The sequence below is a fragment of the Phoxinus phoxinus genome, assembly GCF_949152265.1.
Source record: "Phoxinus phoxinus genome assembly, chromosome: 22".
In the NCBI taxonomy this organism is placed as follows: domain Eukaryota; kingdom Metazoa; phylum Chordata; class Actinopteri; order Cypriniformes; family Leuciscidae; genus Phoxinus; species Phoxinus phoxinus.
The window spans coordinates 2127464-2150449 of NC_136897.1; the positions used below are offsets into that span (position 1 = coordinate 2127464).

Here is a 22986-nt window from a genome sequence, read left to right on the forward strand (position 1 = left end):
AAATGCTTTGTGAATACGGCCCCAGATCATCATATTATACTGATTTCTGAAGGATCATGTGACACTGAAGACTGGAGTAATGATCACAGGAATAAATTACATTTTAAAATACATTAAAATAGAAAACTGTTATTTTAATATTTCACAATATTACAGTTTTTTTATTGTATTTTTAATCAAATAACTGAAGCCTTGGTGAGCAGAAGGAATTATTTTAAAAACATAAAAAATCTTACAGATCCTAAACTTTTGAACGGCAGTGCACATCATTACATACCGTATAGATTAATCTATTTCAAAGTGATGTTTAGCATAAATGTCTGTCAGTAACTGTGTGACTGTGTGTTGTGCTCCTGCAGTGTGGACGTGAAGGCCTGCTACTCGTACACCGCTTATCCAGACTCCTACTCGCCACATCTCAGTAAATACTCCACCTCTACATCCACAGCATTCGCTGTCAGTGCAGATACCCGTGTAAGTGTGAGCGCTTGTTTCCTCAGCACTCGGCGTTCACTTCGAGGCAGACGTGGAGCGCAGGAAGCTGAGTCTTCCTCACAGAGTTCAGTTCCTGGACCGCAGTTTGTCCGAGCCGGAGTTTGTCCATTCTGTGGAAGTGGAGCTGCCGGGACAGAACCGCCCGGACTGCCAAACCGTGACTTTAGTTGTGCAGGTACAGCTGGAGATGTACACCTGGTGTGAAGATAAGCTCTGTCAACTCAAGGCAACTCTATTTATAAAGCGCTTTTGTGTGTTTGAGTCTCAAAAATGATCATCAGGCCTTTTGAGGAAGTTTATTTGTTCATCTCTTAATCATCATTGCATTGTTTTAAAACTACAGAGCTTTGATAGTATTACCCGCGCACAGCAGTTCAGTGAAAAGAGGAGTGTGTTCCGGCGCAAATGTTCCCTGGTGATATTCTGCAGTTTCAGAAAACAACTCCGGTGACCAGGAGAAACCGAGTCTAAAGACAGCGGCGCCGCGCGTTAGTCAGATGCTATTTAAGCGCGCGTGCTTGGCCATTATGTAGCGTGTGAACAACACACACACTTTGATTCTCTAATCTACACAGACACAGCAGTTTTCATTTTTGCAAATCATACATTATTACAAGGAAACATATTAACACACGAGAGAAATCATTGTTGTGTCCGTGAAGATGTGAAAAAATAGGCATAAATCTAGATTACACATTTACCCAAATTATTATACGCCTGTTTAACCGAAGCTAATGTGTGTGTGTTTCTCCATCATCCCCAATGTCACTTCTCTGTGTTTTACGGCCCTGACGAGAACGCCGGTCTCCTCGGCTGTGAACCGCTCCTGGCGTGCGCCGGCAAACCCGCCGTTATAATAGCAAACCGCCGTTATAATAGCGATCCGCCGTTATAATAGCGATCCGCCGTTATAATAGCAATCCGCCGTTATAATAGCAATCCGCCGTTATAATAGCGATCCGCCGTTATAATAGCAATCCGCCGTTATAATAACAATCCGCCGTTATAATAGCAATCCGCCGTTATAATAGCAATCCGCCGTTATAATAGCAATCCGCCGTTATAATAGCGATCCGCCGTTATAATAGCAATCCGCCGTTATAATAACAATCCGCCGTTATAATAGCGATCCGCCGTTATAATAGCGATCCGCCGTTATAATAGCAATCCGCCGTTATAATAGCAATCCGCCGTTATAATAGCAATCCGCCGTTATAATAGCAATCCGCCGTTATAATAGCAATCCGCCGTTATAATAGCAATCCGCCGTTATAATAGCAATCCGCCGTTATAATAGCGATCCGCCGTTATAATAGCGATCCGCCGTTATAATAGCGATCCGCCGTTATAATAGCAATCCGCCGTTATAATAGCAATCCGCCGTTATAATAGCAATCCGCCGTTATAATAGCAATCCGCCGTTATAATAGCAATCCGCCGTTGTAATAGCAATCCGCCGTTGTAATAGCAATCCGCCGTTATAATAGCAATCCGCCGTTATAATAGCGATCCGCCGTTATAATAGCGATCCGCCGTTATAATAGCAATCCGCCGTTATAATAGCAATCCGCCGTTATAATAGCAATCCGCCGTTATAATAGCGATGTTATAATAGCAATCTGCCGTTATAATAGCAATCCGCCGTTATAATAGCAATCCGCCGTTATAATAGCGATCCGCCGTTATAATAGCAATCCGCCGTTATAATAGCAATCCGCCGTTATAATAGCAATCCGCCGTTATAATAGCGATCCGCCGTTATAATAGCAATCCGCCGTTATAATAGCGATCCCCCGTTATAATATCAATCCGCCGTTATAATAGCAATCCTCCGTTATAATAGCGATCCGCCGTTATAATAGCGATCCGCCGTTATAATAGCGATCCGCCGTTATAATAGCGATCCGCCGTTATAATAGCGATCCGCCGTTATAATAGCGATCCGCCGTTATAATAGCAATCCGCCGTTATAATAGCAATCCGCCGTTATAATAGCAATCCGCCGTTATAATAGCAATCCGCCGTTATAATAGCAATCCGCCGTTATAATAGCAATCCACCGTTATAATAGCGATCCGCCGTTATAATAGCGATCCGCCGTTATAATAGCGATCCGCCGTTAAAATAGCAATCCGCCGTTATAATAGCAATCCGCCGTTATAATAGCAATCCGCCGTTATAATAGCAATCCGCCGTTATAATAGCAATCCGCCGTTATAATAGCAATCCGCCGTTATAATAGCGATCCACCGTTATAATAGCAATCCACCGTTATAATAGCGATCCGCCGTTATAATAGCAATCCGCCGTTATAATAGCGATCCGCCGTTATAATAGCAATCCGCCGTTATAATAGCGATCCCCCGTTATAATAGCAATCCGCCGTTATAATAGCAATCCACCGTTATAATAGCAATCCGCCGTTATAATAGCAATCCGCCGTTATAATAGCAATCCGCCGTTATAATAGCAATCCGCCGTTATAATAGCGATCCACCGTTATAATAGCAATCCACCGTTATAATAGCGATCCGCCGTTATAATAGCAATCCGCCGTTATAATAGCGATCCGCCGTTATAATAGCAATCCGCCGTTATAATAGCGATCCCCCGTTATAATAGCGATCCGCCGTTATAATAGCAATCCGCCGTTATAATAGCGATCCGCCGTTATAATAGCAATCCGCCGTTATAATAGCGATCCCCCGTTATAATAGCAATCCGCCGTTATAATAGCAATCCGCCGTTATAATAGCAATCCGCCGTTATAATAGCAATCCGCCGTTATAATAGCAATCCGCCGTTATAATAGCGATCCACCGTTATAATAGCAATCCACCGTTATAATAGCGATCCGCCGTTATAATAGCAATCCGCCGTTATAATAGCGATCCGCCGTTATAATAGCAATCCGCCGTTATAATAGCGATCCCCCGTTATAATAGCGATCCGCCGTTAAAATAGCAATCCGCCGTTATAATAGCAATCCGCCGTTATAATAGCAATCCGCCGTTATAATAGCAATCCGCCGTTATAATAGCAATCCGCCGTTATAATAGCGATCCACCGTTATAATAGCAATCCACCGTTATAATAGCGATCCGCCGTTATAATAGCAATCCGCCGTTATAATAGCGATCCGCCGTTATAATAGCAATCCGCCGTTATAATAGCGATCCGCCGTTATAATAGCAATCCGCCGTTATAATAGCAATCCGCCGTTATAATAGCGATCCGCCGTTATAATAGCAATCCGCCGTTATAATAGCAATCCGCCGTTATAATAGCAATCCACCGTTATAATAGCAATCCGCCGTTATAATAGCGATCCGCCGTTATAATAGCAATCCGCCGTTATAATAGCAATCCGCCGTTATAATAGCAATCCACCGTTATAATAGCAATCCACCGTTATAATAGCGATCCGCCGTTATAATAGCGATCCGCCGTTATAATAGCGATCCGCCGTTATGATCCGCCGTTATAATAGCGATCCGCCGTTATAATAGCGATCCGCCGTTATAATAGCAATCCGCCGTTATAATAGCGATCCACCGTTATAATAGCGATCCGCCGTTATAATAGCGATCCACCGTTATAATAGCTATCCGCCGTTATAATAGCGATCCACCGTTATAATAGCGATCCGCCGTTATAATAGCGATCCACCGTTATAATAGCAATCCGCCGTTATAATAGCGATCCGCCGTTATAATAGCGATCCACCGTTATAATAGCAATCCGCCGTTATGATCCGCCGTTATAATAGCGATCCGCCGTTATAATAGCGATCCGCCGTTATAATAGCAATCCGCCGTTATAATAGCGATCCGCCGTTATGATCCGCCGTTATAATAGCGATCCGCCGTTATAATAGCGATCCGCCGTTATAATAGCAATCCGCCGTTATAATAGCAATCCGCCGTTATAATAGCAATCCGCCGTTATAATAGCGATCCGCCGTTATAATAGCGATCCACCGTTATAATAGCAATCCACCGTTATAATAGCAATCCGCCGTTATAATAGCAATCCGCCGTTATAATAGCAATCCGCCGTTATAATAGCAATCCGCCGTTATAATAGCAATCCGCCGTTATAATAGCAATCCGCCGTTATAATAGCAATCCGCCGTTATAATAGCAATCCGCCGTTATAATAGCGATCCGCCGTTATAATAGCGATCCGCCGTTATAATAGCAATCCACCGTTATAATAGCGATCCGCCGTTATAATAGCAATCCGCCGTTATAATAGCAATCCGCCGTTATAATAGCAATCCGCCGTTATAATAGCGATCCGCCGTTATAATAGCAATCCGCCGTTATAATAGCGATCCGCCGTTATAATAGCGATCCACCGTTATAATAGCAATCCGCCGTTATAATAGCGATCCGCCGTTATAATAGCGATCCGCCGTTATAATAGCAATCCGCCGTTATAATAGCAATCCGCCGTTATAATAGCAATCCGCCGTTATAATAGCGATCCGCCGTTATAATAGCAATCCGCCGTTATAATAGCGATCCGCCGTTATAATAGCAATCCGCCGTTATAATAGCGATCCGCCGTTATAATAGCAATCCGCCGTTATAATAGCGATCCGCCGTTATAATAGCAATCCGCCGTTATAATAGCGATCCGCCGTTATAATAGCGATCCACCGTTATAATAGCTATCCGCCGTTATAATAGCGATCCGCCGTTATAATAGCGATCCGCCGTTATAATAGCAATCCGCCGTTATAATAGCAATCCGCCGTTATAATAGCAATCCGCCGTTATAATAGCGATCCGCCGTTATAATAGCAATCCGCCGTTATAATAGCGATCCGCCGTTATAATAGCGATCCACCGTTATAATAGCGATCCGCCAATACGCCGTTATAATAGCAATCCGCCGTTATAATAGCGATCCGCCGTTATAATAGCAATCCGCCGTTATAATAGCGATCCGCCGTTATAATAGCGATCCGCCGTTATAATAGCGATCCGCCGTTATAATAGCGATCCGCCGTTATAATAGCAATCCGCCGTTATAATAGCAATCCGCCGTTATAATAGCGATCCGCCGTTATAATAGCGATCCACCGTTATAATAGCGATCCGCCAATACGCCGTTATAATAGCAATCCGCCGTTATAATAGCAATCCGCCGTTATAATAGCGATCCGCCGTTATAATAGCGATCCGCCGTTATAATAGCGATCCGCCGTTATAATAGCAATCCGCCGTTATAATAGCGATCCGCCGTTATAATAGCGATCCGCCGTTATAATAGCGATCCGCCGTTATAATAGCGATCCGCCGTTATAATAGCAATCCGCCGTTATAATAGCGATCCGCCGTTATAATAGCAATCCGCCGTTATAATAGCGATCCGCCGTTATAATAGCGATCCGCCAATACGCCGTTATAATAGCGATCCACCGTTATAATAGCGATCCGCCGTTATAATAGCGATCCGCCGTTATAATAGCGATCCGCCGTTATAATAGCGATCCGCCAATACGCCGTTATAATAGCGATCCACCGTTATAATAGCGATCCACCGTTATAATAGCGATCCGCCGTTATAATAGCGATCCGCCGTTATAATAGCGATCCGCCGAGATTCACTCGTGTTCACTCTGAAGGAATCACTCAACATGGCTGGGCACTTGTAATGACACATCAAGGATGATAAGAGAAATAAAAGCAGGTTTAAAATTAGACCCCATTGAAGTCAATAGGGTGCACATTTTAAAAAGAGGATAACACGGTGTAGGCAACACCGATTTTTGTCGTTGTTCTCTGTATTGACAGCACTCCAAATTTACTAAAAATTGAGCTCAATGTTAAAATTGACCGGAGTTCTCCTTTAAAGGGAATGTGAGAGGACGCTCTGATTGGTTTATTTCACGTTACGCGCAAACCACACCTATGAATAATGAAGCGACTTCAGACCAACACATTTTAGATTTGCGTCGGACGCACCGTTTATCCCGCCGGTATAATAGCAACAGCGCCGGGATCCGCCCACAGAGTTACTTGCGTTTCGCGTTTGATACTTGCGTTTCGGATCGTTACAATAGGGCCCTAAATGTTAAATGTCAAGTCACCTTTATTCATATCACTTTTTTGTTTCAAAGCAGCAATCAATCACTAGTATCACTAGCTAGGTTTTCATCCAAAGTTGCAAATTTAATTGGAATTTCGCATAAAACCATTTTTGTGAATAAACATCGTTTCCATCCCATGTGTTCAAGAGAACAAAACTGTCACTGCCTGTCAGGTTCTCGTGTGTTCGGGAACGCAATCATCTTCTGTTCTCGTTTCTCCAGGAAAACATTCTGGACAAGCTGCGGCCCGTGTCTCTGGCGATCACACACACTATCCGGAGAAGCAGACATCACCCCCACACGGGCCATAAACACCATAACCAGCTGAGCCCTGTCCTGAGCCCCAGTCCCTCCAACACTCTCTACCCCGAGGTACCGCACGTCACATGATCTGCCGTTTCTGAGGCGTATTTAAATGTTTTTTCTTCTTCATGCCTTAAAATATCTTGAATGTAACTCGACACCCTTGCCTAATTTAGTATACGCGGTTCTATGAATATGCAAATGAGCCCCGCCTCCACTCACTCACTCACTCACTCAGAGATCCACTGGTTGACGATCACACGTTGATCTGATTGGTTACAAGGTAGTGTGTGACGTCAGAAACACCAGCGATTTCAAACCGTGTGTTTGAGACTGTCTTTGGTTCACTGCAGTTTTAAGCAGAAAATACTCAGCAATGCTGTCCACTTATGAACTTACACATGTGTGTGTTAAAGCAGATTAAACACACCACATACACACATAAACAACATTAAAAGCTGGATTTTCACCACAGGAGGACTTTAAAATATCTTAATATCTTATAGTCACATTTGAGCTGTGCGATAATATAGTTACATTTTACAACAATCAAGCAGTTGAGATTTGCCATATAGTATATATCACTTTATACGTGTTTACATTTATATCTGTCTTTATAGAAAAGGTTTATTTCAATAAAAAATCAATATTGCGTGGCCATGTATAGTCACATGATAGCGGTCTGCTTCATGTCAGGGTTTATTATGTGAAAATGACTAGCTATCTGTACATTTGTCCCTTATATAGTGTTCACCGAATGGGAATTCAATCCATCAGGAGCCAGAAGTATAACATTAAAAATGAATCTGCAAGCTTTCTGTCTGTCCTCAGGTTAATTTCGTCAGGGAAGGCTGTGGAGAGGATAAAATATGCCAGAGCAACCTTCAGCTCGTCTACCAGTTTGGCACAAAAGCTCCCATTTCAAACGCCTTCACTCCTTTACCGCGGTAAGTCTCCGAAGTCTCACTCATGAGCATTTATAAAGATGTGCAAGACTCATCCTAAATGTGAACATGTTTCCTAAATGTTTCTACAACTCATTCATTAATTGCCTGTACATGTGAAAATACTTTTCCTTAACCAGTGCAAGCATCTCACAAGTGTACAATAAGGTTCATTAGGTAATGTATTGACTAACATGAACTAACAATGAGCAATACATTTGGGTTACACTTTATTTTACGGTGTCATTGTTACAGTGTAATTATATATATAAGTGCTGAGCAATATTAATTAACTACATGTATTTACTATAGGGTTAGGGTTTTGGTTGAGGGTTAGTTGCATGTAATTATGCATAATTTACTGTTATTACTATAGTAAGTACATGTAACATATGTAACAAGGACACTGTAAAATAAAGTGTTTCCAACATGTGTTACATTTATTCATCTTTGTTAATGTTATAATTAATAAAAATACAGCTGTTCATGTTAGTTCACAGTGCATTAACTAATAACTTAACTAAACCTTTTAATAACATATTAGTAAATGTTGAAATTAATAAGATTAATAAATGCTGTAGAAGTATTGTTCATTCTTAGTTCATGTTAACTAATGAACCTTATTGTAAAGTGTTACCAAGGGATGCACAGACACCCTCATCACTGAATGGCTCTGTGTTTAGAGACGGCTCTGGCGTGCCGGTGTTCGCTCTGTCGGATCAGAGGTCGGTCGTGCTCGAGGTCACGGTGACGAACACCCCGTCGAACCCAGAAACCCCTCAGGAGGACGGAGACGATGCGCACGCCGCGCAGCTGATGGTGTCTCTGCCAAACACACTCTCGTACTCTGGACTCGTGGCACAGCAGGTTCTCCATCCGCCGCTTTATGTGCCGAGTGTAACATGATATCACGATACTGAACCATATTATTGCCACACTCCAAGACATATGGTTAAAGGTTAACAAAAAAAAATGTTATGCTAAATTTGGTGTTAGATTGTGTGTGTAAATGAATATGATGGACTTGGTGCTGAAACCCAAAGCACAGGACAATAGAGACTCCAGAATATCAATATTCATGATTCTGAAGATGAAAATACTGAATTATTGTAGACGAATATGCTTTCTCTGTCACTGACTACATATATTTAAAATAATGTAGGACACTTTTACTGGTAACATCAGACATCTGGCATTATCAGGACACACACATATTCCCCCACTGCATTATTATACATTATACTCAACATTATATATAGTAGTTAATGTATTACTGACTCTAAAACTCTGAAAAATGTAAAAACTCTCTTTTGGGTCATCTATACACAATATATATTGTTGCATTTTTATATTGCGATATATTGTGACACCCCTAGTATGCAGTCGTAGTTATTATAGGTTCACACTCTCAGTCCAAATCTGATTATGTGTGTATCTGATTGAAATCTGATCTAACATTATTGATGTCCACACTGTGTATCGCAACTGTTCAGATCCGATGTGTGTGTGTCCATGCGGCGCTTTAGTTTTCAGGAATATCTACACTGGTATTGGCATCTGCACTGGGAATGATGCTGCGTTGGTAGGAATACGCCAAAAACAACAACAACCACAACATGGAGGGGTTTGCAATAGAGTTGTTGTCTTATTTCAATCTTACAACATTGAAATGTGTAGCCGCCGCACTGTCGTCTCCGTCGGTTTCAAAAGTCTCCGTTATATTGTCATTTTCTACTCGTCCGGCACATTGCAACACCACAGCCTTGTTTCGGCAGCGACTTTACGCGTGTGTCACGAACGCACACACAAACGGGTAAATCCAATTGCAGTTATTTAATGGGTAATCCGTAAATCATAAATCCAGTCCAGGCAAGGGTCAAAAACCATATAATCAAGACGAGACACAGACCGCAGGAAGTGTGGTGACATTCTACAAGGAAAACAAGCAGGAATATACACACATATACTGACAAGGTGACGGGAGACAGCTGTGTGCAATGAATCAATGAGTGACAGAACAGGATGATGGGAAATGTAGTTAAGAGTGAATGACACCGTGGGGGAAGAGGACCTCTAGTGGTTACCCAGGGAAACACAAACCAGACACTGACAGCGTGTGTCCCGACCTATAACAACGTCTGGCGTTTACGTTTTACGTGCCGTGAGAAAGTCACATAAACCACGCGAAATCCGATCAGAGCAGTCGGACTGAAACTGATTTCCAGAAATAAGATTTGAATAGGATTTCAAACCACATATGGATGTAGCTTGAAGCGGATTTGTAAAAATCACATTTTGTGTGATTGTTTTGCTGTTCACATTAGCTCCTTCTGATCGGATTTCAACCGGATGTGCACATGAAACCGGATCTGGACTGACAGTGTGAACGCTAGTCTCCTAATGCTGGTCTTGTTTTGCAGGTGTTGTGTGAAGTCAATCAGAACGGCTCTCAAGCGCTGTGTGAACTGGGCAATCCACTCAAAAGAGACGCGACGGTACAGTAACGGTCTCGCATACACACTCACACAATTCTGACCTGTGTGAGAAACTCAAATTGACCTTTAATTCTTTATGTCAGGTCAAATTTTATCTTGTTCTGAGCACGTCTGCGATCACTATAGAAACTACGTCACTGAGTGTTCATCTCGCTCTGTCTACGTGAGTTCCAGTTCTGATTCATGCCTGCCATTGAAAAATAATTTTTTTGTGAGCAAAACAAAATCATACAAATAGTGTTGGATGAATCTCACAATGAAATGTCTTGGTCATATTTCACCCTGAATTTTACAACCATATTCATTTTGCACTGTAACATGATTTTCATGACAACAGCACATTTACATTTTACATTTAGTCATTTAGCAATTTGAAAAAAATTCTGATTAAAAACCATATTCAGGGTACGTTTACATGACTACGATGTACTAAAAAAGGAAAGTTTTTTCTTCTGTACAGATGACAATGTTATGAAAGCAATCCCCGTTTGTTCACATGGATCTATGGAAACGACTAAAAAATGGAAGGAGACGTGTGTGTGTGTGTGTTATCCAAGCATTAAATGCACAGAAAGCCCTTTATACCTGTGAGTGCCACGTATGAGGAGTTTCTGTTCCTCCCTCATCTCTGCTTCAAGCTCTTGATAAATTGTGGTATTTCTTTGTTGTTTAAAATTCCCGCAATTCGCCTTTGGCTAAGCCACGCCCTAGAATGTAGATTGACCAATCACAGCGCATTCCGAGAACGAGCTCCACAGCGGTCCGACACTTTCTCACAGCGCTCCATTTCCATGTTTGGTCTCGGCAGGCTATTACCGTCGTAGTTTTATCAGAAATATGGTTAAGCGTTGTGCCTGGGGCATTTGTAACACAGATACGTGTTTCCCAGAGAGGTTGGAGGGGGGGCCGTTTTTTCCCTTCCCAAAACCGAAGTCAAATCCTGACAAGTGTCGTCTTTGGATTAAACTGTGTGGACGTCCTCAGTCAGCGAAACCCCTCAAGATCAACAACACACTTTTGTGTTTTAACCTTACTGTGAAGTTAGACAGTTTTATGCTGGTTTAGGTTATGATGATTCGGTTCTCTGCCCTAATTGTTGATACGCTAGCACACGCTGCTAATAAACACAACTTTATACTGGCGTAGTCCGTTTGCTTTAATAACGATTATAGAAGTGAATAGAGACCCAGCTCTGCATGAACAGTGTTGCTCCTGATATTGTGAGTCCCAGTCTCCGTCTCCATTAGGATATGATGCGCTGGGTCATGTTTTGACTGTGACCGTTATGCTTTTGCCTCTATTTGGATGCCTTGTTGTTGCTTGCGTTTCTCCCGTATGTCTTGAATATAGCCTTCGAACGCACACTGAGCCCCTTCTGCCTACTTCTATCGGACACTTTATTTGCTGCTTTATAAAAGTTTGATAAAAGTTCAGCAGGAAGAGCGTCACAGCATAAGCCATGTTGATACCAAACCAGAGCCCAGATGAAGTTGTCGGACATAGCAACAGTAACTAAGGGGGGCGGGGGTTAGCCAAAGGTGAATTCCATTGTCTTTTACAAGTGTAATAAAGAACTCGCCATGATGTCATTATCATGTGACCTACCAGCGTCGCTTCACTGTCATTCATAAATCCTCTCCCGTGGCCTCATGGGATAGTAAAGCGTTCATCATATGCACACTTCAGAATCTCAGCAGAAGTAGTAGATCATCCGGGGACTTTTCTCCTACTCTTTCATGAGTTCTGTGAATTCAGACATACTTTTTTTGTTGCATATACTGTTTTTCGCCTACTATATAGTAGGGAAATATTTCAGATGCAGCCACTCTATTTATTTTATTTTATTATTTATTTTATTTTATTATTTATTATATGTTCCCCATGTCTTGTCAGGACTTTTATGTTACTTCCTGTCCCGATTTCCATGTTTGTAGTTTGTTGTAGTTTTTCCTGGTTTTAGTCCCTGGTTGTTCCTATACCCCTGTGTTTCCCATGTTCACTGTCGCTTGTTGTCCTCTCATGTGATTAGTCTTTAATTTGTCCAAATACTGTTGTTTCGCGTTTAGTTTGTCTGGGTAGGGTCCCTTCTCTTGTTCTTTTCCCTTTCTCCATATCATTCGTTCTCCCGGGTATCAATTCCAATATTAGTATTAGCGAGTGATCCTCACAGGATGGCGCCGCCATCCTAGCATGCAACGCATCTTCACATTTTCTATAAGCTATATTCATTGCTAATTTTTCACTGCACATCTTCAGTAAATCCTCACAGTATTTTCTTAACACCAAAAGAGGGTTTGCTGTTAGTAAATCTGGCCCTTGACTGTTTCTTCTAGCCGCTTACTATTTGGAAGCGAGGCTATTTAGCGCTGTAGCATAACAAATAAAACTTTTGCTCAGCACAAAACAAAAATGGCTTCCCGGTGAAATGTAACCTGGATATTGTTGTGAGATTCATTCACCCTGTTGTTAAAAGTGGCAAAACGAATGCTATGATTTCCGCCACGTGTCGATCCCACACAGGATCAGTGAACAGCCGGCTTTGGCCCCCGTCACGGCGTACGCGCGAGTGGTGATCGAGCTTCCCCTGGTGCTCAGCGGGTGTGTGTTCACTTACTTTCATCTCTGATCTTTGGTGTTTTCTGAAATAGCAGCTTATTTTCTCATGAATGCTGATGTCACATCCCAGCAAGCAATTTTGCGTTTAAAAGACGTCTAATAGCGTCCAAACACAGGCCTGACGTCTGGCTAAATCAAGGCAAAATTTGGGCTGTCAGTGAAAATTTAATAGACGTTTAAACCATCGCCCAAGAATAGACTAGTCATCAATTAGATAACAAAGAAATGAAATGAGTGAAGAAATTAAACCAAACAGCTTGTAATCACTGTTGACTTTGTTTACATGTTGGAATATCAAACATCTCACAAGTTATTTTGACAAATGTAACCAAATTCAAGGTTATTTTGGCTAGACGTGTGTTACTCATAGCCGAACTATATCGGGTCTATAGTTAACCGAGACGGAGAAATGACGGATGTTGCTTGCTGGGTTCAGTGTATATCTCCATAAATGGGTCTAATGTTTCATGACATGTTCTGAGAAGCGCTTGTTGAGCTGTGGTTTGTTCTCCTGTAGACTGTCTCGTCCTCATCAGATGTTCTTCAGCGGAGCCGTGATGGGCGAGAGCGCCATGACGTCACTGGAGGACATCGGCAGCGCAGTGGAATATGAGTTTATTGTAAGTTCATGTGCTCAGAAGATGTTATTCCTCAGAAGGTGCTCTATCATATCTCAAAAGATGTAAAGTCCCCATGTAGTGTAATTGTATCTCTTAATACTCATAAGTAACTCAACCAGGCCCTGCCCCTTTATTCTGCGCATTAATTATTATAATGAGGAATATTGTGACGTGTTCGTTCCCGGAAGAAACTCAAGACTACAGTGGAGGCGTTTCAGGAGTTCAGACACTGACTCTAATATAGAGAAGAACTGGAGCTTTTCATGATCACACAGCAACAACACACACTAGAGAAAGATCAACATGAAAAAAGCACAAGAGGTCTTTAAACAGGAGATACATGTGAGATTACTGTGAGAAGAAGGAGATTTTAAAAGAAGTCTCCATTTGCTCTCTCCAAATCATCTAGTTTTTGGATAAACTGTATGAAGAAATGGAAGGAACAGGACAGAAATAACTCAGTGTGTGTTAACAGGTGTCTAACGCTGGGCAGCCTCTGCAAACGTTCGGCTCGGCGTCTCTGAACATCATGTGGCCGTACGAGCTGATCAACAAGAAGTGGCTGATGTATCCGAGGTCTCTGCGGGTCGACGGACATCCACACACTCTCTGCGAACCTCAGTCTGCGCTCGACCCTCTGCGTCTGGACACACACCAATCGCCACAGGCTGAACACATCAAGGTAAAGACCCGTTCACACTGGATGATAACTATAAAGATATACTCCTCAAACCATTCTCCATATTAAAGAATAGCAGAGTTCACACCACAACTATAACGATAAAGATATGAGGAACGATATCGTTGGGATCACTTTCACAACAATTTTTTTCCGGTTCAGTGAAAAGAGGAGCGTGTCCCGACGCAAACGTTCCCTGGTGATATTCTGCAGTTTCAGAAAACAACTCCGCCGCTGACCAGGAGAAACCCAGTCTAAAGACAGCGGCGCCGCGCGTTAGTCAGATGCTATTTTAAGCACGCATGCTTGGCCGTTATGTAGCGTGTGAAAAACGCACACACACTTTGATTCTCTAATCTAAACAGACGCAGCAGTTTTCATTTTTGCAAATCATACATTATTACAAGGAAAAATATTAACACACGAGGGAAATCATTGTGATCTTTTCCAAGCACTTTGGTCAGTCGTGTGGCTGTTGTATAAGTGCTATACAAATAAACTAAACTTGAACTTCACTGCAAAAAATGCTTTTCTTACTTAGTATTTTAGTGTATTTTCCAGTCCAAATATCTAAAAATTCTTAAATCAAGATGCATTTACTAGATGAGTAATATGACATAGGATATTATGTCCCGTTTTCCAGGGGAATTCATACAAATTAAGTGAGTTTTTGCTTTAAAAAAAAAGCTAAATTATCTGCCAATGGGGTCAGAAAAATAATCTTAATTCAAACAGAAACAAGATCATTTTTCTTACCCCAGTGGCAGATCATTTTGCTTGTTTTAAACAAAAACTCACTTAATTTGTATTTATTTTCCCAGAAAACAAGGCTTAATATCTTATGTCATTTTACTCAGCTAGTAAATGCATCTTGATTTAAGAATTTTTAGATATTTGGACTGGAAACTAGACTAAAATACTAAGTAAGAAAAGCATTTTTTGCAGTGTTGAACTTGACTACATCCGCTAAATTCAGTGTTGGATTATTAGATCAATTACACTAGCTTATATTACACTAGCTTCACTCAAAACATAGCATGCTGAGGACATCTGCTGGTTAAAGCCGTGTAAATGACAAGAACAGCAAAAACATGTTCAATGACGTTATACACACTTTGAAACCTCAGCGCGTGAGCTTACCGTAATCATTTATTGGAGTTGATGCAAATATAGTTATCTTTATAGTTATCGTGCTTGGTGTGAACGGCCTCAACACCCATCAAATGAAGCTGCTGCTCATCAATAAAAGCGAGAGACGTTCACATGCATCCTCTGTGAACAGAGCAGCAGAAAGGTGCGCTCGCACCTGGAGACCGAAGCGGACGTGGCGCCCGCAAGCCCTGTCGACAAAACCACTCCAGCCGTGTCTGCGTCTGAGAGGAGGAAGTCTCTCACACTGGTGAGTGCGAACCCGAGTACACAAAACTATGCATTTGCGACCACATATATCATTCCTGAATCTGCTGTTGATGTGATTGGCTGTTTCAGGATTGTTTACTGGGCTCCGCGCGCTGCCTGCTCTTCCGCTGTCCTCTAGACACGTTCTCCGACTCCATCCGTATCAGGATCCGAGCACACTTGTGGAACAGCACTTTCATTGAGGTGAGAGGCAGTCGCTCACACGTCCTCTTGATATGGTGGGACAGTGACTATTAGCTCAATGGAGAGTTAAGGTCCTTGCACACTGAGTACAACATTTTTGTATGTGTTTCTTTGTATTCGTCATCCTAAAAATGGGTCACGCACAGAAACCTTGCACACTGAATCCGATGCGTATTCATTACTCCATTGCGGAAAAAAGTCTTCAGGAAGTGAGGATGATTTTGTTGTCCTCTCTCTTCTTAAAAAGAGAAATAAGAGGAAATATTGGGTCCATCCAATCCTGAGATTGCGTAGAGAGGAAGGAGAGCTCAAAGTTTACTTCAGGATATCGGCGGCTCAGTTTGATGCTTTGCTAGCGATACTGGAGACACATAGGCTACATGTGAAACTGGAAAAATGAGAATATGGTGCAAAAGTTCATTTTTTTCAGTAATTCAACTTAAAAGGTGAAACTAATATATTATATAGACTCATTTACATGCAAAGTGAGATATTTCAAGCCTTTATTTGTTATAATTTTGATGATTATGGCTTATGAAACCCCAAATTCAAAATTAGAATATTGTGAAAAGGTTTTCATAAACTGTAAGTCATAATCATCAAAACTATAACAAATAAAGGCTTGAAATATCTCACTTCGCATGTAATGAGTCTATATAATATATTAGTTTCACCTTTTAAGTTGAATTACTGAAATAAATTAACTTTGGTTTTCATCTGTATATATACAATAATAACCCCAATTTCCATGAACCTGTTGATCCTGAACAGGTCTGGATTTTGGCGTTCGCTTGTACAGTGGCTCTGAATGGTCAAAACACGTCTAAAAATGTTTGCTACGGATGCGAAAAACGCAGAAAATTGAACCTGATCCAAATTGTTTTATTACGAACGGAAGTTTCAGAGGCAGTGTGTAAACGTGATTGACACACAACGCGAGGGCTTATTTATTTTTTAACGCGCGAAAATTTCAGACGAGAATTTCGGACTCGGTGTGCAAGGACCTTTACACCAAAAGGAATTCTTAATATTTACTGTGGGTTAAAAGATGGAAACACAGTTTCAGACAAGAAAACAGTGCCACCGCAAACACCTCAAACACATATAATTGATCAGTGATTATCAGTGATGTCCATAAATGTGCCCAGGGTTCATAGTGAGTGCACTTTTTAGGAGTTTTCATCTGTCAGTGCCGTGGAGCTGCTGGTCAGAGCCAATATCACCATTAAATCCGACATCAGGCATCTAGTGCTGAAGGACGCTGCCACACAGGTCAGATATCACACACACACACTCACACACACTCACTCACTCTCCCGTGCGTGCTCTTGTCATCAGTGTGTGTGTTTGTGCAGGTGTCAGTAATGATCTACCCAGAGCATGGGCTGGCAGACCAGCACTCGATCCCGTGGTGGATCATTCTCATCGCCGTCCTGGCTGGAGTTATTGTCCTTGCGCTGCTCGTGTGTGTACTGTGGAAGGTGAGTGTACACCTGAACACACTCTACTATCATCTGCTTTTATTGCACAACCTGCACTCTGCGAAAGATGATTTTTCTTTCCCTCAGTATTTTTGCCTTTTTTTCCCAGTACAAATGTCTAAACATTCTTACATCAAACATTCTGAAAAAATAAAGTGACTATTATGTTATTTTAAAGCTTCCTGATTTTGTTTTGGAGTGTCCTACAATAGGTTTACATGCATTCAAGTTAAACAGTGCCTGAATCTGAGTCTCTAAGCCCCGCCTCTCTGAGAGCTGCTCTGCTCTGATTGGTCAGATGGCCCAGTCTGCTGTGATTGGTTCACCACATACAGTGCATGTCGGAAACCAAACGCCTTTTAGCATATCTGAAATTCAGCTCTGGATCTTCCTCAGCACTTGATACACAGCAGTCATGTTTTACTGTATCAAAGTGGATTTGCTTTGTCAGCAGAAAACAGCGTCTTCTCCACATGAACAACACGAACCAAACTCTTCCAGTCTCAGATACACTACAGTGTTTGAGGGCGGGGCAAAGAGACGCTGCTCAGCCAATCAAGACCATGGACTAGCAAATTATGCAAATTAGTAACAAACCTATATAGACCAACGCTACTTTTGCGTTATCGAAGGGTAACGCCCCTTTTTGGGGGAAGACAAACGGATTCCCCTGAGAACAGAACTCGCTCTAATAAGTTTCTTGACAGCAAAAATGGCACAAATATACACACTCTTTGCCGGCCGAGGACCGTGAGTGGTATTTAAAGAAGCTACTGGATATGGGGATACAGAGGTGTCCCTTTGAAATGGTCGAAAACTGGATTAATGACCCCACGCAGTCACAGTGGCCAAATATGGACTATTCAGAGTTTCAGACATCTAACGTTACCACTGTCTCGTGGAATCACCAAATAACGTTAGCCTATTTTTTTGTCATTAACACACTCACAGTATGACAAACTAGACGATGTCTAGAGGAGTCGGTGGTTTACTTGGATCATATTTCACTTGATTTAAGCTATTGACAGTTTTGTTGTCGACTAGCTAACGTTGTTACTAGTTAACGTTAGAAAGATGAAGCTGCTAGCAGCAGTTTAGTTGGTATGATAACGAAATTAAAGCCAGTAGCTAGCAAGTACACTACTTCATGTTAAATACAGATAGTTTGGGGGGTTGAATTAGTGACACGAGCAGAAACCAGCCAATTCCACTTTAGTCCTAGCCTGCCACTATTTCAACAGTAAAATCAGTTAACAGCCAAGGTAGCGTGCCTAGTGAGAGCTTATCACCTAACTTTAACGTTAGCTGCAGCTTCGTCTTTCTAACTAGTATAGCTAGTCGATAACAAAACTATGTCAATAGCTTAAAATAAATCAAGTGAAATATGATCCAAGTAACGTTAACGTTAAACCACCGACTCCTTTTGACATGGCCTCATCGTCTAGTTTGTCATACTGTGAGTGTGTTAATGACAAAAAAAATAGGCTACTTACTCTTTAAATACCGCTCACGGTCCTCGGCCGGCAAAGAGAGTGTGTATGTTTGTGTCATTTTTGCTTTTTAAGAAATTTTGCAGATCTAGAGCGAGTTCTGTTCTCAGGGGAATCCGTTTGTTTTCCCCCAAAAAGGGGCGTTACCCTTCGATGACGCAAAAGTAGCGTTGGTCTATGGGTTCAGCAGGAAGTGAGACTGAATTACTGACGACTGGTTTCAGTTCAAAATCACTTCTTTTGAGAGACAATAACTCTATTTATCTGCACTTTGATCTTTGCCGACCTTTTACATTCACAATCATCTTTATTACACACTGCATGAAAGGTAATATCCCAAAAAGCATAATATGGGCGCTTTAAAACAATAAGCAATATATCTGCCAATGGGGTCCGAAAAATAAACGTAATTTAAAGGAAAAACAAGATTTTCGGACCGCATTGGCAGATATTTTCTTGTTTTAAGCAAAAACTCGTTCAGTTAGCTCATGTAGTTTTACTTCTCCAGTAAATATACCTTGATTTAAGAATGTTTATATACAGTATTTGTATTGGAAAACGAGACAAAACACTGCGGAAGAACTTTTTTTTTTGCAGTGCACCCATAACCTCCATGAGGATTTTCCAATCGTTGGATCATCTACAGTCACAATGACTAAAGAATAATCTGGCATGCTGACATGGTCATGATAGAGTGGCGGTTCAGTAATGCTGATCATGTTGTGATTACTGGTGACCTTACTAGTTGTCAGTCATGTACTTCAATTTTTCTAGCCAAAAAGAACAGTTTGGTGCAGCTAAAAGTAGTCATTGTGCATATGTGACTGAATTGATTGCCTTTTCCAGTTATGCATATTATTGTCTATATACAATACTTCTGATTTAACCACCCATCCATCGCTAGTTCTTCATGTTTCCTTCTTTCTGTACCTACACATTTGTGTTGTATTCCCCGTGTGGCGGAGCAGTGTGGGTTTTTCAAGCGCACCGAGAGGAAGCCTCACTATGAGACGGAGTATTACCGCGCTGAGCTTCAGCTTCAGCCGTCTGACGCCGAGAGAAAGCAGGCCACGGACCCTCAATAACAGCCTCGTCCACATCCATCATGTGGTACAACTCAGTTCTGTGGTGGAGTGTGTGTGCTGTGCTGTGGCTTTACACACTAGAAGTGTTAATGGCATGATAACCAGTACCTAAATAATATTGGGAATATCCGTATATATCCTAATAAGAGTTGCATTGATGGCATCAGGGCCAGACCTTCGTGTTTTGCAACACCACTAGGGAATTTAGGTTACGCTTTATTTTAAGGTGTCTTTGTTACACTGTAATTATACATTTAAGTGCTGAGTAATAATAATAAACTACATGTACTTACTATAGGGTTTGGTTTAGAGTTAGTTACATGTAATTATGCATAATTTATAGTTGTTACTATAGTAGCATGTAACATCAAATTATGTAACAAGGACACTGTAAAATAAAGTGTTACCAGAATTTATTATTATTATTATTTATTATTATAGAATATACCAGTTAGCTCCGCTGGTCGCTAAGCGTATGGAGCGTCACTCCGTGTATTGTTGTGATTGGTCATAGTGTAATCCAATTGCATGCAGGGAGATTTTCAAATGCTGCTTGGTGCCGCCCCTCGAGCTGGGCGGATTTCATTACTTGATGCCAGACCATTAATCTTTCAGATTTGGGTTTGGATTTCCAGGCTAATGTTGTCGCTCAACAAGGGAGAAGTCCAAATTAAAGTCTTTAATAAATCCACAGGAGGAGAAAAGCAAATCCACACACTAACATAAGTTACACATAGACGAGATCAGACGGAGAACTGAAAGACACAGGGAGTATACAGGTCCTTCTCAAAAAATTAGCATATTGTGATAAAGTTCATTATTGTCCATAATGTAATGATACAAATTAAACTTTCATATATTTTAGATTCATTGCACACCAACTGAAATATTTCAGGTCTTTTATTGTTTTAATACTGATGATTTTGGCATACAGCTCATGAAAACCCAAAATTTCCTATCTCAAAAAATTAGCATATCATGAAAAGGTTCTCTAAACGAACTATTAACCTAATCACCTGAATCAACTAATTAACTCTAAACACCTGCAAAAGATTCCTGAGGCTTTTAAAAACTCCCAGCCTGGTTCATTACTCAAAACCGCAATCATGGGTAAGACTGCCGACCTGACTGCTGTCCAGAAGGCCATCATTGACACCCTCAAGCAAGAGGGTAAGACACAGAAATAAATTTCTGAACGAATAGGCTGTTCCCAGAGTGCTGTATCAAGGCACCTCAGTGGGAAGTCTGTAAGAAGGAAAAAGTGTGGCAAAAAACGCTGCACAACGAGAAGAGGTGACCGGACCCTGAGGAAGATTGTGGAGAAGGACCAATTCCAGACCTTGGGGGACCTGCGGAAGCAGTGGACTGAGTCTGGAGTAGACACATCCAGAGCCACCGTGCACAGGCCATGGGCTACAGGTGCCGCATTCCCCAGGTCAAGCCACTTCTGAACCAGAAACAGCGGCAGAAGCGCCTGACCTGGGCTAGAGAAGCAGCACTGGACTGTTGCTCAGTGGTCCAAAGTACTTTTTTCGGATGAAAGCAAATTTTGCATGTCATTCGGCAAAAATCAAGGTGCCAGAGTCTGGAGGAAGACTGGGGAGAAGGAAATGCCAAAATGCCTGAAGTCCAGTGTCAAGTACCCACAGTCAGTGATGGTCTGGGGTGCCATGTCAGCTGCTGGTGTTGGTCCACTGTGTTTTATCAAGGGCAGGGTCAATGCAGGAGCTATCAGGAGATTTGAGCACTTCATGCTTCCATCTGCTGAAAAGCTTTATGGAGATGAACATTTCATTTTTCAGCACGACCTGGCACCTGCTCACAGTGCCAAAACCACTGGTAAATGGTATTGACCATGGTATTACTGTGCTCAATTGGCCTGCCAACTCTCCTGACCTGAACCCCATTGAGAATCTGTGGGATATTATGAAGAGAAAGTTGAGAGACACAAGACCCAACACACTGGATGAGCTTAAGGCCGCTATCGAAGCATCCTGGGCCTCCAGAACACCTCAGCAGTGCCACAGGCTGATCGCCTCCATGCCACGCCGCATTGAAGCAGTCATTTCTGCAAGAGGATTCCCGACCAAGTATTGAGTGCATAACTGAACATAATTATTTGAAGGTTGACTTCTTTTGTATGAAAAACACTTTTCTTTTATTGGTCGGATGAAATATGAATTTTTTTTGGATTTTTGGTTTTTCCTTTACTTTTTTGCCAAAATCATCAATATTAAAACAATAAAAGGCTTGAACTACTTCAGTTGTGTGTAATGAATCTAAAATATATGAAAATCTAATGTTTATCAGTACATTACAGAAAATAATGAACTTTATCACAATATGCTAATTTTTTGAGAAGGACCTGTATATACTATGAGATGAGATGAGTGATTAACAGGGCACAGGCAAATGACACTGCTAATTAGACAGACCTGGGGGAACTAGGTCACAGGGAGTGAACCCAAAACACACAAGACATAGCATGTAACATGTAACAATAACATAAATGTGTACAAAAATGAACAAAGACTCGACTAAGCATGACTTGAACATGAGGGCTTTAATATACAAGACTAATGACTTAACAAGACACACCTGAACACAATAAACCAATAAGAATATGACACAAGAGACTAGGGCTGCATCCCAATTCGCCTACTTATACTACGCCCTAAAAGTGAAAGTTTGCTAAAAAGAAAGGTTTTGAATAACTCACCGTAGCTGCCATAGAGATCATATAATAAGGGCTAGATGTCTCGTCCGCGCTGCTGGCCAAGGGAGGTCGACGTCCGCACACGGCGGCCATCTTGCCACAGGGGGCTCGCCCACTCGTAACATTGTTTTAATGGTGCATGTACTTTTTAAATAACCATAACTTGCTAAATTGTCTACCGATTTTCAAACGGGTTGGTTTGTTATAAACCTTAGAGATGTAGTTATGACACTGCGTATTTATGAATAATTATAATATTATATATTCCAACATGTTCAAGCATCCAGAATTATAGCCACGTTAATAACGTTTGTAAGAAACCAAACCGTTTGTAAAGTGCAGATCACTCACCTTACAGAA

General features: G+C 41.5%; 2 protein-coding genes across 3 annotated transcripts in view; both read left to right on the plus strand.

Moving 5' to 3' along the window:
• The window catches only part of LOC306990463 (uncharacterized protein), a gene marked incomplete at its 3' end in the record, with an annotated part of 318552 nt that overhangs the window by 50652 nt on the left and 244914 nt on the right, over window positions 1-22986 (plus strand). The window lies entirely within an intron of this gene.
• itga7 (integrin, alpha 7) overlaps window positions 1-22986 on the plus strand; it is a 51826-nt gene that overhangs the window by 26409 nt on the left and 2431 nt on the right. The window contains exons 11-25 of one of the 2 annotated variants that reach the window (XM_079597551.1): window positions 360-421; window positions 501-670; window positions 6818-6967; window positions 7730-7845; window positions 8526-8709; window positions 10263-10337; window positions 10421-10500; window positions 12858-12935; window positions 13471-13573; window positions 14049-14255; window positions 15535-15651; window positions 15741-15854; window positions 17028-17126; window positions 17210-17335; window positions 19794-19935. In XM_079597551.1, coding sequence (XP_079453677.1) covers window positions 360-421; window positions 501-670; window positions 6818-6967; window positions 7730-7845; window positions 8526-8709; window positions 10263-10337; window positions 10421-10500; window positions 12858-12935; window positions 13471-13573; window positions 14049-14255; window positions 15535-15651; window positions 15741-15854; window positions 17028-17126; window positions 17210-17335; window positions 19794-19910 — 1798 coding nt within the window. In that variant the 3' untranslated portion in view covers window positions 19911-19935. The remainder of the gene's footprint in view (window positions 1-359; window positions 422-500; window positions 671-6817; window positions 6968-7729; window positions 7846-8525; window positions 8710-10262; window positions 10338-10420; window positions 10501-12857; window positions 12936-13470; window positions 13574-14048; window positions 14256-15534; window positions 15652-15740; window positions 15855-17027; window positions 17127-17209; window positions 17336-19793; window positions 19936-22986) is intronic. The other variant, XM_079597550.1, reaches the window with a different exon arrangement.